At 46.8% G+C, this 13,832-nt stretch overlaps 1 protein-coding gene across 2 annotated transcripts in view; it reads left to right on the top strand.

Moving 5' to 3' along the window:
* PPP2R3A (protein phosphatase 2 regulatory subunit B''alpha) overlaps window positions 1-13,832 on the top strand; it is a 49,471-nt gene that overhangs the window by 16,934 nt on the left and 18,705 nt on the right. For both annotated transcript variants that reach the window (XM_050328102.1, XM_050328101.1), the window contains exons 3-4: window positions 11,075-11,335; window positions 13,233-13,336. In XM_050328102.1, the coding sequence (XP_050184059.1) occupies window positions 11,075-11,335; window positions 13,233-13,336 (365 nt within the window). The remainder of the gene's footprint in view (window positions 1-11,074; window positions 11,336-13,232; window positions 13,337-13,832) is intronic.

The raw sequence follows: 13,832 nt of genomic DNA, 5'->3' as shown, positions 1-13,832 counted from the left end.
AATAGCTATTCTTGCCTTGTACATTAATTTACAAAATTTTCTAATTTGTGAACTTCAAACAAAAATGTGTTTGGTAAACTGTACCTGACTTTGTGGCATATTTTATGTAACACTTGAGAACTGGGTGCACTTAGACTGTCAATAGCTCAGCAGCCTTGTGCCTGGGCAGGTTCTGTTCCCTGCTCCCACCTGGCTGTGTGTGTTTGCTCCCAGTCCTACTGGAGGTTTGCTCCCAGTCCTACTGGAGGTTTGCTCTCAGTCCTACTGGAGGTTTGTGTCATTTCTAGCACAGTTGTGGGTACAAGGCCCTCTGTAGGTGTAGCATCTGGGGAATGCATCCCTGCTCCTGGATAAGCCTGACTGTGGCTGGAGCTCAGTGTGGAGTCTCATTTAGGGTTGCACACGTGTGCCTGGGTGAATAACATGCAAAGTATTTGTTGTATTTTCTTAAGGCCCATTAAACTGTTATCAAATAGTTGTGCACATGCAGAAAGCCCCACAGCTCTAATACCATGAACACACTGCACAGCTTTCCTTTAGGAAGGTTGTGACAGATTTAATATTCCTCAAATCCTAAGCCATGACAGGAGAGCAGGAGAGCCCCTTTGGAGAGGGTTGTGCTCTGGCTCAGCTGGCCTGGCTGTGTTAAATCTGGCCTGACTTGCCCTTTATCATAAACCCAATTATGATTCTCCACAGAGAACAATAGGATTCGTTGCCTCTTCATCTTCAAACCCCAAATATTTAGAAAGCAGGAAATGAATGCTGCAGCAGTCCATCAGTTTTACGGAGCCCATAATGAGGGCACGGTGCTGCCTTGGGGCAGCCAGGAAGCATTGCCTGTTCTGAGAGAGGCCAGCATTTTCCACCCTGAGATCCACTTTCCCCTTGCTTATCTCCAAACCCCTCCCAACTGTTTGGTTTGAAATTTCCTGTTCCGTGTGCCTATCTGAAGCTGATTTTCGAATGTGTTGGTTTAGAAATACACAGTTCAGTGAGGACAGTGCAGTTGTGTGTTAGAGGCCAGCAAACCCCCAAGTGTCATTGTGTATTTTTGTCTGTAGCTAAGAGGGCAATAAGATCCTGGGTGTACTGGGAGGTGTGAGGGCAGTGAGGGAAACTAGTAGTGAGCAGTGAAGAAGGGGGCTGTTGGGATGCTCTGAGCTGATCTGCACAAATACTGAGTGTTGGGGGGGTTGGAAGATGAAGGGTGCTGCCTTTTGACTAAAATGTCTTATCCAAGTCCTTGGAGAAGTCAGTGGTGGATGTTTCTGACCTTCCCCTCTCTGTGCCCTTGGTCTGCCACCTATCCAGGATGGCTAATTTGACAAAGGAAATTCAGGCAATGCTTGCAGAATGTTTGGTGAAAGTACCCTGGCAAAGTCTGTAAGAAATGTAGTCCTTCTGTGTTTGGAATCAAGTCTGAGTAGTGCAGGGCTCTGCTCCAAGTTCTGCTCATGTGTTTTATTTTAAGAACTGTTGGATAAAGCTGATGAATAATTTGGGGAGCAGAGATCAGGAACAGGGTTGGATACAAAGGGACCTCTTGTCTTTTTCCCTCCTCTGTTGGGTGTCCCTCCTCAAAGGGATTACTTGGTGTAACGAGTCAGAGAGAGCAGTCCTGCTTCCCATTTCTCTCTCCTCCATGCCTCTACTTCCTGCTGCATGGTTCCAAATCTTCCTTTGGACTGTCTGTGGTGCCTGTATATGAGGTATAAATTGTTAGGTTTGTTTTCTGCCATATTGACGAGTGGAATTGCTCAGCCTGAGGTCAAATGTGTGATCCAGCCCCTGGATCTGGGAGCAGAGGGTTTGCAGGGCTGAGGAGTGGCTTTGGACCACCCTGGTATGTCTTGGATGGCGGAGCCTTGAGTAGGACTGTTCCCTGATTCCACATTTGCCCTGGGCTGTCTCATCCTGCGTGACTGGTGGGGGATGTTGCTGGGACTCTTGGAAGTGTTCCTGACCCCCTGAATCGTCCTGCATGGTTTTGTATCAACATGTCTGTTGTGTGCTTAAAGCAGGGACCCTGAGGAGGCTCTGAGTGGAACCAACTGTTTCATAACCATGTGAAGTTTAGGTTGACCTGGCAGCTTTGTAGTTCTGCCCCCTCATAATTCTGTGTGCTTTTGTGTTTTGCAAATTTAGGGATATGCTTATGAAGGGTCTTGTGTGGGGCCATTAATTGTGAGAAATGGCTTCTATAATGTCCTAGTAACTTTAACTTTGTCCTGAAGTGTACATTTATTCTCAAAATGCATCCAAAATATAATGTGAAACTCCTTTGGCTTTCATCTTACATGTGTTACAAATATGTTTTGATTAGATATTGATAATACCTGTCATTTAAACTATACACACAATCTACACTCCTCTCAAACATTAATTATTCATTACTTCTAGACATAAATAGTGAAAAACAATGCTTTTTTTCCCTGTTTGGTGATAATTGTTGAAATAAATGCAAATATTAAGTGAATCTTGAAGTATCGCAGAATGAAAGATGACAAAGAAATAGAAAATCATATCAGGTTAAATTAAAGAGTAAAAAACCTGGGACCAAACACTTAGGGACGTGTGCCATATGTGGGCACCTTCTGTAGTCAGGGCAGATCCAGCCTCTGCTTGTGTGAAGGTGATTTGTGTTGAAGTAACATCTCAAGGTGGGTGAAACAGAGCCTGGTGATACATACTGAGTTTTTCAGCCTCTCTGACTCTAAACCCCAGACAGAGTCAGGGCGTTGCTGCAGAAGTTCTGTGTGTTTTGAAAGCAGTTGGAGCTGGTGCTCTGCTCAGCTGTGCAGGGACCCTGGATTGTTGGAGCCAGGCTTTGGGTACAGCCAGTCCTGGGGTGATTTAATCACCCAGATCTCTTAGGACTAACACCAGCTTCAGGCACAGGTGGGGTTCTCTCTGTGCTCTTGTGACCTGTAGAGGGAATCTGCCATCTCTCACCTTCATGCTTTAAACTGGGTCCCAGCAAGGAGGAGTTTGAGTTTGTGGTTCAGCTGGTCTGGCTGTTGAGGTCAGACTTTCCTGCTGGGGTTTTGCCCAGTTGACTTTGAAGCTGTTGACACAAGAATCTCTTGCTACCCATTTCTCACAGTACTGTATATTTACGTCTTTATTTATACCCACCTTGTGTGCTTTGAGGATAGGAAATGCCATCCTGGAAACCTGCTATTCCAAGCCATTGGAATTCAGACAGAGCCAGCCTTGCCTCTGGATTACTTGTGTTTCTCCAGGTTATCAGTGCAAAATCCTCCAAGCTTCCAGGCTCCTTTGTGACTGGTTAATTTGTGAATGAATAGTAATACATCTGTCAAAGGCCTCTGGAGCTGGTCTGGATGCAGCTGGAGGTGAGAGGTTCTTTGGGCTTCATTCCTTCTGCAGTGTGTGAGCAGGGTGAGAGTTCAGTTGGAGATGAAGTATTTCATCACTTGCTGCAGATGATTTATGATAAATCACCTCCTGATATGCTGCTGTGTGAGATGTGCAGCACTCCCAGCACATGGAGCCTCCTGGGCTCTTTAGGCATTGCCTTGATGTTTAGAAAAAAGTTGTCCGAGTAGGAAACCCCAAATTTGTTCCAAATGTGTTGCATGTGGATCTGTGTATCCTTCACTCAGTCACAGTTCCAGTTAAAACATTCCTGCCTGCCTTTTGGTTTTGGAGCTCCTTTTTCATTCCCATCCTCATCCTCCTACACTGTTAGGCTTTGTACTCATTTGGGCTTCATGTTAACCTTCTACAGGAACCCGAGAGAAGGACACCAGAGGCACGTGTCCAAGAAAAGGTTTGTGAGGCTCAGTGAAACCTTTTCATTTCAAATGCAGTATCAGAAAAGCAAGCCCTCCTAGCTACAAATCACATGTTGTTCTGTGCTGTTGAACTTGGCTGCTTTGCCAGGTTGCTTTCTAAGGTTTTAAAGTCAAGTAGGGAAAGCAGGCCGTGGGACTCCCTTCATTTGGTGTGGTAAGAGTTGGATTCAGGCCCTTGTCCAGCGCCATTCTCAGGATAGGAGAGGGAGAACATGCTTCTAGCAAGCCTGGACAAAGTCTGAGTAAGGGTTTGAAGGCTGTGCAACTCCAAACTGTGCAGAAGAAGAGCAGACTGTGGTGCCCTGAGAACTACTTTGCCTCCTGAGAGCTACAGGGAGAGGGAATAAAACAGTGATGCATTTGGTGTCTGTAAGAAAACATTTACTGAGGAACCACTTTGGAATGCCTGAGCTTATTATCCAAGATCATCCATAATTGTGTGCTTGCTTGGCATTAAGGAACTAGATGAGTTGCTTTTTCCAAGCAAGAAGGAAAAATTGATGTCTTTTGAAAATTACAGCCTTTGGTCAAGAGTGGGGACTGATGCTGATCCTCTGCCTCATCACCCCATCAGCAGGACCTCAAACCACGGCCATGCTACACACGGGCCTTGGCCAAGCTCAGTTTGACTGCAGCTGGGTCTGGCTGGTCCAAGTGAGCTCCTCGGGTCTCAGCACTGGGACACAAAGTTGGAGCCGTTGGGGGAGATGGTATATTTAGCCACTCCTGCAGTGCAGCTAATTTTAGTGCTCCTGGTGGTGGTGGTGGGAGCTTCCTTTCCCGTGTTACCCCTGGCCTATTACAAGCCAAGGACGGATTGTCTGTCATGTAGCCAGCAGGGAAATAGATTCAGTTGTAGATCATGTTTCTCAATTAAAGTATTACAAGAAGGCAGAAGATCCTGGTGGTACTGAAAGACACTTTGAATATTGGTTAAAATAGGGAACTTTGGCTTCAGGAGTGAGATAAAATCTCTAGATGTTGTTGTCCTTGTGAAGAGAGAGAAGACACAGTATGTTGAAGCCGTTTGCCATTTTTTGCCTGTAAAAAATCCAACCCAAGAAAGCAACGTGCTGGTCTTGCCGTGGTCTCCTCCTGGAAAGGGCAACATCTGCTTGGGAGCTGCCCAGAATGATGATCAAGGAGAGCTCTCTGCGGAGGGATCCAGACTTGGGAGGGGAACTGGCTTTCCTTGCCAAGGGCTGTGACTTTGTTCTTCCATCTCGGTTCAAGAGGCGGCTGAAGTCCTTCCAGCAGGCCCAGGTTTGAACGCTTGGCATTTCTTTTTCCTTTTCTTTGTATTTTTTATTGGATCAGAGGATCAATCTGTGTCCCCTCTAGGCGTGTCTATTTGCAGAAAGTTATTTGCAGCTAGATACCAGCAGGTTTAAAAATAAACCTTCCAGGCTTAGATTGCAGAGTTAAAATGTCTTTGTAAACAAGAGGGAAAATTAACAGCAAGGGCAGTGATTTAATAATGGGGAGAGGTAGTGTGATACTTAATTATTTCCTGTGGGATTTTTTTTTTAAATACCTCTATGTATGTGATTGCTCTGTCGTTGAATGTGGAAGAACCTCAGTGTTCTGGTGCCTGTAGTGGGTTGTACTCTCAGCTGTGCAAGTCTATGCTCAGACCATCCTACCTGGCTTTGGCTGTTGTAATTTTACCATCTGAAGGTTCTTCTTTGTCCCCTGCTGTCCCCTGCTCTCTCTGGGCTGTGGCTGAAGGAGATCAGAATCATTTAGGCTGGAAAAGACCCCTAAGATCATGGAGGTGCAGCCAAAGGAATGGAAACGGTGCCATGGCTGTATGTTTTTGGTAAATCCCAACTGCTGTACTTGATTCCTGGGATGACAGATTGAAGTAATTTGTGCCAGGACACCAAATGGACGTGTAGTCACTGCAGATTTACAGGGGGTCACAGTGTGCTGAAATCAGCCCATCTTGAGCTTCATCTCTATTTCAATAATTGGTGACCCAGGGAGGAAGTTAAAAAGTTGAGATGAGGAGCGGTGCAGCTGTTTCCTAAGAAGGAGCCATTAAAATTGCTGCAGAGCACATTGTAGGCCATGTTTTCATGCTTTCTGGTGACAGGTTAAAGGATGTCTGGAGGTTAATCTCTGGAACGTGTGTTTTTCCCTCCCTGGGGGAGGATTGCATGAGGTAATAATGTGCAGTAATGGCTTGGGCGGGCCAGGAGCAGTTCAGAGCAGACTGACAAGAGCTGCACAGCTGAATCCACGCTGCAGAGGGGGCTGACGCTGGGGACATCACTGGGGCAGGGTTTGCAGGGAGAGAGAGGTGAGACCTCCCGCTAGATCAGCTGGAAAAACTGACAGGCCTTTGGTCCACGAGCCCTGGGCCTGGTCTGAAGCAGCAGCAGCACCGGAATGCATCGGGAATAAGTGCCCTGTGGCTGCAGATGCAAGGCAAGTGAACTGCTGCAGCTGGAAAAATGGGCTTCCTCTTCTTTCTTTCAGTGCCTGTTCCTCTTGCTGCCTCCTCACTGTGTGTCCCCCCTGCCTTGCCCTGGGTTCCACAGGCCCTTCTGTGACCTGGCTTAACTCATAACGCAGTAGAATGTCATCCAGCAGCAAAGCCAAGTCTATTTTCTGCCTTTCCAAGTGGGTTCCCAGAGGGGTCTGGTGAGCTCTGGAGCTGGCACTTGGGGCACGGAATGGGTGTACACCTGGGAGTGCAGGATAGGCATGGGGGCTGTCCCACCTGCAGCAGTGAGATGTTGACTCTTGTGCCTCATGGGGCTGTACCTGGTGGCTCTGGTTGACCCGAGGGCAGAGGGAACTGGACTCACTGAGAACACAAACGTGCTCACAGGTGGAAAGGTACCAGGGTGGTGAAGAGGGAGCAGAGCTGAGTGAGGGGTGATCGTGACCAGGAAGGAAGGGAGGAGCAGGGTTTTGGTAAGCCCCATGTCAAGAGCTGTTCTGGAGGCATATGAGGCCTGGGGTTGCAAAATTCCACTGGATAAGGACATGAGGAGCTTGATCCAATCTTAGAATTAGCTCTGCGTCTCTTCCCACTTCAAACCTTTTGTGCTTCTCAGTTGCTTAGGTTGAGTTTGTTTTCATTTTTGTTTCGCTGTGATTGACTTAGTTTCTGCGGGTGAGTTTATGTTTCCTTGTAGAAAAGGTGCTCTCCAGAAATCATTTTCTCACAGCTCTGTGCTGTTTGGAGCCACGTGCAGATGAGCCTTCATTGTTCTTACTGTCCTTAGAAATGGGTAAGAAAGGGGCATGAGGAAGGAGATGGCAAAGGGAGGAAAAGAAGGAGAAAGTCTCAGGCCATAGACACAGAGTAGCTCTGGAGAAGTGATGAGCGCTGGGGATGGCCTGTGTCCAGCTACCATCACACTCCAGCAAGGCAGGAACTATGAAAAATGAAAGGAGACATGAAGTCAGCTCTGTGGACTGCGAGAGCCCGGGCTGAGTCACTGTACCCTAGAAAAGAGGATTACAGAATCCCTTTGGAAAAACAGCAAGAAACTGGTAAATATATTATCTGGGACCCTGGTAGACATCAGGGCCAGGAGGAAGGAGCAGAAAGGACTGGAGCACTTGATGTGATACTGCTTCCTTCCATGGAGTTCTCTGCTGGGATTGGCACATCCCTGGGAGACGGGCTGGGCTGGTAGAGGCTTGGCCTGTGCTTTGTTTTGTAGCTACAATGAGGCTGTAGATCTGTCTGGTTTATTTATAACACGTCACTATTTTGGTCTGTCCATAAATAAATTGTATGACTGGCAAAAGATGATGTAGTGGATGGACAGATTTTAGTTAAGGTAAGTTACACAATGCTATAGAGCAGTGTTTAAAAACGGGCTTTCATTTCACCTTCCTCTTGAGCAAAAAAGAAAAAAAAAAGTCTGTTAGCTGTTGGTAACAAAGCTAAAAGATTTATTAAAGTATTTGTAGTTTCCTTTTGTAGTTATCCTTTCCAAAAATGCACATCCCTGTTGGAGAAGTGTGTTCCACTAAGCAAAGAACATTTAAGGCTTTTTTTTCTTGCTTTTTTTTTTATTCAATAAGAATCTGTTTATTTCCAAGGAATTCCCACAGAATTTGCCTCCATACCACTTCCCTAATTTTTTTTTTCCACAAAAAGCTGTAATTAACTTCCAGTTGTCCCCACAGTGGTTCACATCTGGTTATGCCCATCCCAGAGTATTGACCTGTAGGATTGTTCTGGGGATCCTCAAAGGCCTGTTGCTATTTTTTTTTCTCATTGTGTCATAGATGTCTCATTTCTTATGTTAGAAGGAAGAGGACAAAGTTCAGAAATTGTGTTTCTGTTCCTGAGGTAGAATCTGAAGAGGAGCCATCCCTGAGCAGAGCCTCACCTCGTTTGGCTGGGCCTGAGTGGGATCAGTGAGTCAGTCTCCCTGGGAAGGGCAGCTACAAACCTGTGTCTGCGCTGGGTCCTTCCTCTGAGAGCTTGGCAGAATTCCCTGTATTGCTCCTAGAGATCTCCAACCTTCTGGATTGTCTGGTGGTTGTGGGTCAGCAAATTAATGGAGCTTCTGGAGCTGTGGCTTGTGTGAGCTGGTACCAGCTGGCTTCTGGCTTTGGGAGTCCCTGGAGGAGGAGGAGGAGGAGGAATTGCTTTGGTTTTTGGGAGGTGGAGACGTGGGCAGAGCGGGTGAGTGGTGTTACAGGATGATCAGCTCTTGTGCCATGTTGGGGTGTATGTGTTGTGCAGAAGAGGAGAAGAATGGCACAGTGCTGCTGTGGTCTACCTGGGGGATGTCTCTGCCCCTTCCAAGAGAGGAAAAATACAATTTTTTCATTCCCTTGTACTGCAAGGGAAGGGGATCTACTGTTGAAGTGAAGAGTCAGTGTCCTTTGAAGGAAGGTCTTGGTTTGTGGGAGTTTTTGTTCACGTTGAGTCATTGCTCCTGGTTCCTCAGGGTGCTGCTGACAGCCCGGAGTGCCTGTGGGACACAGAGATCAGGGAGCAAGAAACCTGTTTGTGAGAAGGGCCTTCGAGCAAACTGCTGTCAAGTCCTATTATAGAAGTCAAGTGGCTGCAGTGGCACCTCGGGGTCTGTTCCAGCCCTGCATTGTTTGGTGCTGTGAGGAACTGGCAGGGATTTCCCTCTGCTGGGATCCAAAAGGGAAAACTACTGAGGGAGTTGGTCCTGGCTGGGCCGGGCAGCACAGGGGGAGGGGGGTGGTGAAGACACAAGTGGTGCTGGGGGAGAGTTCTCCAGGTCAGATCCCCCTCCCCAGACACATCCAGCCTGGCTGGGCTTTGCTTCTGTTACTCCACTGAGGAAAGAGCAGAAGGCAGCCAGGAGAGGGCTGTGTTCCATGATCCCAGTGAACTGTGCTCCCAAAGGGAGCATCCAGCTCAACCCCTACCACAGCATTATCCTGCTGTGGGACAGTCACCAGGGCTGGTGCTTCCCCCGTCCTACAGCCCTGCTGAGCCCCAGGAACACTTTGGGACTCAGAGCTGGCCCCTTTTGGGTTCCAGCATCACTCAGGATCAGACCCAGAGGGGTGCAGTATGTGAGAGAGCAGGAAAAATCAAGGAAGATGGGAGGGAGAACAGATGGGGGTGATCAGACCTGTTCTCTAAAGGTTGAGAGCTACACTGAGGACTGTTCAGACTCTGAGTACTGGCACTGATAGAAATATTGAAGGCTGAAAGTGAGCTTCAGCTCTTCCTGTGATTTAAGACACAGGAGAGGAAGACCTGGAGTCCCAAACTCCAGGTTAATGTGTTCTGTACAGAGCTGATACACAACAAAATATGCTTTGGCTGGCATGTGTGCCAGTGTCTCTGTTCCTGAATGGGCCATCTTTTGGGAAACAAGAGGTGCTCCTCATTTAAAGAAAGAGCAGTGAAGCAGAGGAGTGATGAGGAGGAAAAGCCTTCCTTGTGGTCTCTGAGGACTGGCTTATAAAGTATTATAAACTGCACGTAAAAACAGGGCTTAAGGAAGGTTTTACAGTTCTCACTTCCTCACCTTCCTGAGAGCAAACCCATGCTAGGCTGGGGGATCCAATGTGTGTTAAGAAAAACCTCCAAGTTTATGGAAAATAATAATGCAAAGAGTTTAGTCCGTTCATCATATACATTCTTTTGCATTTAGTGATCTCAGACTTGGCTGCTTTATCCTCAAACCATTTTGTTTGGAAACAGTCAGAATAAACAAACTGAAAGTCGCAGCTGTATTTACTTGACTGTTGCCTTCTGAGCCTTATCACATATGTTGTTACATTAATAATAACTCCTGCAGTGGAACCATTGTGCAATGGGAAAGCCTATTGCCTGCTCCCAAGGAAGAGTGTCTTTGTGGGGGAGCAGGGAATTCGTCATCCCTTGGCACTCCAGCAGCTGAATTCTGCTTATACTGTAACTGCTTGTCAAAGTTGAAAAAATATTCCCTCCCATGTCTGAAAAATTCTCAGCTTTAGGATCTCATTATGTACTGAAATACACATTGTGCCTGTGATGAAAAGCATTGAGGTAGGGCTGGAACTAGAGATCCACTGGAGAGGTGATCCAGGGGGATCACCACATCAGCCATGTGTTTGTTATAGACAGGGGAGGAGTCATAGGGAAAGACATCCTGTGGATTCCTAATGGCACTGTGCTGGCTGCTCCTAATTCTGATGGGAAAATTGGTTTTCCAGTGCTTGGAACAAAATCAGGTCTTGGACTCTTGGAGTTAGGCACAGAATAAAGGGCTTCCTGAAACTAAGGCAAATCTTTTCCTAATTTGTCTGTGAGGCAACACTTCGTCAAAGCTAATTATGTTCCCAGGGGATAGAAAATGTCCTTGTTATAAAGGTAAGTTTGGTCTTACTTGAGGCAAGATGTTTGTGTGGGTGGGTGCTCTATTTCTAAGGGGAAACACTAAAGAGCAGGTTTTGATACTTTACTGTTTATGGGGCAGTGTGACAACACGGACCAGCATGAGAAGAAGTGACATTGTCCTTGTGTGGGGTGTTGCTGAGTTGTAGAGTGTGTGATCAGTCATAATCCACAGCTACAGATGTCAAATGCACAGGAACAGCATCAAAGCAGGTGTGACATTCCCTAAATTTGCAGTGTTTCATAAAGCAGGAGTTTTTAATTGACTATTTAAGACATGCATTTTTATCCCTGTGCTGTAATTCCATTATTGGTGGGTTTAATTGTCTCTAATCCCTGGGAGCAGGAGCAGTGTTTTCGTGCTCTGTGTGCCCTGTTGTTAAAAGGTGTTTGTTATTCCTTACCTTTTCAGGTTCAAAGTAAACAAGAGAAGAAGCCTGGAGCTCCCTCCCTAGCCCCCCTGAAACCCTCAGCTGGCCCTTGCACTCTCCTGCCTGTGAACAAAGCCACCAGCAGTGCCCCCTTGTCCATAAACATTCCACATTTCTACTTCCCTAAAGGACTTCCCAATGTCTGCACTAACCATGAGGAAATCATTGCCAGAGTTGAAGAGGCCTTTTCAGAGTTTGAAGATGAGAAGGCAAACATCTGTGAAATGGGGAAAATTGCTAAGGTAACTATTGATGGGCTTGGAGGTCTTTTCCAGCCTTGATGGCTCTGTGGTTCTGTTCTCTAGGGTTTTAATTTTTGGGAGAGAGAGAGAATGAAATGAAAGCAAATCATCTTGCAGAAAAAATGAACTATTATCCTTCTGTGCTGAAGTTTTTTGTTTAGATTAAGATAATAGTAAACAAAACTGAGCTCAGTTTTCTGGTTGTCACATGAGATGTGTGTGTGTTCCTCCTTGCTTTGATTTACAAAATGGTTTTCTCAGAGATGTACATCCTGTGCCCATGACACAGGAGTCCCAGGCTGCTGAGGAGCTCTGACTCCAGGGAACAGCACTAGTACAGATGGTCCCTCCTATCTCCCTCTCTCCAACCACGGTTTTCAGTGCTGCTGATCTAAAAGTAGCAGTTGTCAGACACATCTCGTCTGCTCAGCCTGCCCTGAATGCATCTCTGGCACTGTAAGTTGAGCAGTGGTGTTCTTTCCAAGAGCACCACTTGTTTTCCAAGAAGGAGGGTTTTCCTGAAAGGAGGGACTAGGTTGGTTTTGTTCATTTTTTGAGGAATCCAGATACATTATTTGTAAACCTGCTCTGAAAATATAGATAGAAAACCTTCTTTGCTTGACCAAAAAAGGCTTGAAACTGGTTTAATGGCAAGACAGGCCTGCCATGTTCAAAGCAGAGGCTGGTGTAGAAGAGACCCCTTTCCTGGTCTCCACCCGGATGTGCTTCATGCCATTTAGCTGTTGTCAGGCTGCTTCTGTTCCATGCCATTATTGACAGTGGTACAGCTTTGGGGCTCTGAAATAAATGCTTCAGAACCAGCTACACATGGGAAACAGCAAAAAGTGAGTGTCCTAGTTCTCTCAGAGGAGCTGAATGCCTATGGAAGCACAGTTGCCTGACACAGGGATGGCTAAATCCAAAAGCAGCTTTTGGGCTGATTGAGGTTCCCCAAGAGAAGTGCAGGCCTGGACAAGAAGCTGAGAATGGGCTTGCAGGATAGTCCTGCTTAATAGAAGATGTGAAAGAGGCCTTGGGGAAAGGCACAAATGATGCCTCAGCTGCTGCTTCAAAATACTCCTCCTTCCATTTGCTGTGATATCCTCCCTCCCCGTGCCTACCTGAGCCAGCTGCACTCCCTTCAAGGCCAGTGTTTTGTGGAAGTTCTGATGCCTGTCTGGAGTCAGGACGGTGGCTGGCAAGGTCTCTGTGGTGAAGAGGAGGTACCTGATGGTGTGAGCAGCTGTTTGCCACCATTCTCAAGCCTGCTTTGCTGAGGCCCTGGAGAGTCCAGAATGCCCATTCTCTCACTGAGGGCCATTCTGAGAGCAGCAGCCTCTGCAGAGCCTGGGTCAGAAGTGTTCAGGGAGTCCTTTTGCTGGAATCAACCTCTTTCCATTTGTTCATTCCCAGTTGTGTTACCCAGCAGTGTTGGGAAAAGGGGCTGGGCTGGGTGGCAGGCACTGCACTGAAAACCGTGGGATGGGAATTACTTCCCCTCCAGGCATTTAACCACAGATTGTCTCTAATTAGAACTGAGGCTCCCTGGCTGCCAGTGGGAAGGGAATGGGTCAGGTAGGTCTGGGAGGAAGCTGGTATGAGCAGCAGGAGGTGACTGTCTCCCTCCACTGCACCTGGTAGGGAATTTTGCTGAACAGCTCAGTCTAAGACAGAGCTTAACACCTCAACAGTCCCTGATCCTTTTCCCAACCACTTAAAAAGGCACAAAGTAGAAAGTTACTGGTGAATTCTCAGCCTTGGCACACAGGTCAGTCAGAAAGCCATTGCCACCTTATTTCCCTCATGTCAAGCCTCGATGGTGAGTTTGGTGTGTAAACAGGCAGGCTCCTCTTGGGACTGCTCTTGTATTCCTCTTTTTCCTGGTATTTCCTTACAGGTCTGTGGCTGCCCACTCTACTGGAAAGCACCTCTGTTCAGTGCATCAGGAGGAGAGAGAACAGGAGGGGTATCTGTGCACTCCTTTGTGTCCATGTGGAGAAAGTGAGTACAGCAATGCCAAATTATCCTGGAAAAAGGGAGCAGCCTGCCACAGAAGTCTTTTTATTTTTCCCCCCTTACTTATTTTTTACCAGACTTATCACTCTCTCTTCTTTAAATGGCTGAAAATCTCCATCAGCTTCAGTTTTCTTCCCTGAAACTCTCTGAACACTTGTTTCCATGTGGCATCGACAGACTTGTAAGCAATTGTATAGATGATAAGTTGTTTTGGTCTAGCTGGCATATAAAATATTCTAACACACTGCACAGGAATGTGCCAGCTATTCTGAGATGACTGATAGGTGTCAGTGGATTTTGGATGTATTTATCACGGGCCTTCTTGCTGCTACACTGGAGCACCAAGGGAGGGCCATTTGGGAACTGGGAGAGGAGGTAGGTGATGGTGTTACAGGACAGGAAGAAGGAATGTAAAATAAAGTATCATGATACAAGTGGATACTCTGGGAGCTGTAACACTTCCCACCTTCCTTAAGCATAA

The sequence above is a fragment of the Myiozetetes cayanensis genome, unplaced genomic scaffold (assembly GCF_022539395.1).
Source record: "Myiozetetes cayanensis isolate MyiCay16 unplaced genomic scaffold, myiCay2020 scf36, whole genome shotgun sequence".
NCBI lineage: Eukaryota > Metazoa > Chordata > Aves > Passeriformes > Tyrannidae > Myiozetetes > Myiozetetes cayanensis.
Note: the sequence above shows the minus strand (reverse complement) of the source record. Positions and strands in the feature narration are given on the sequence as shown.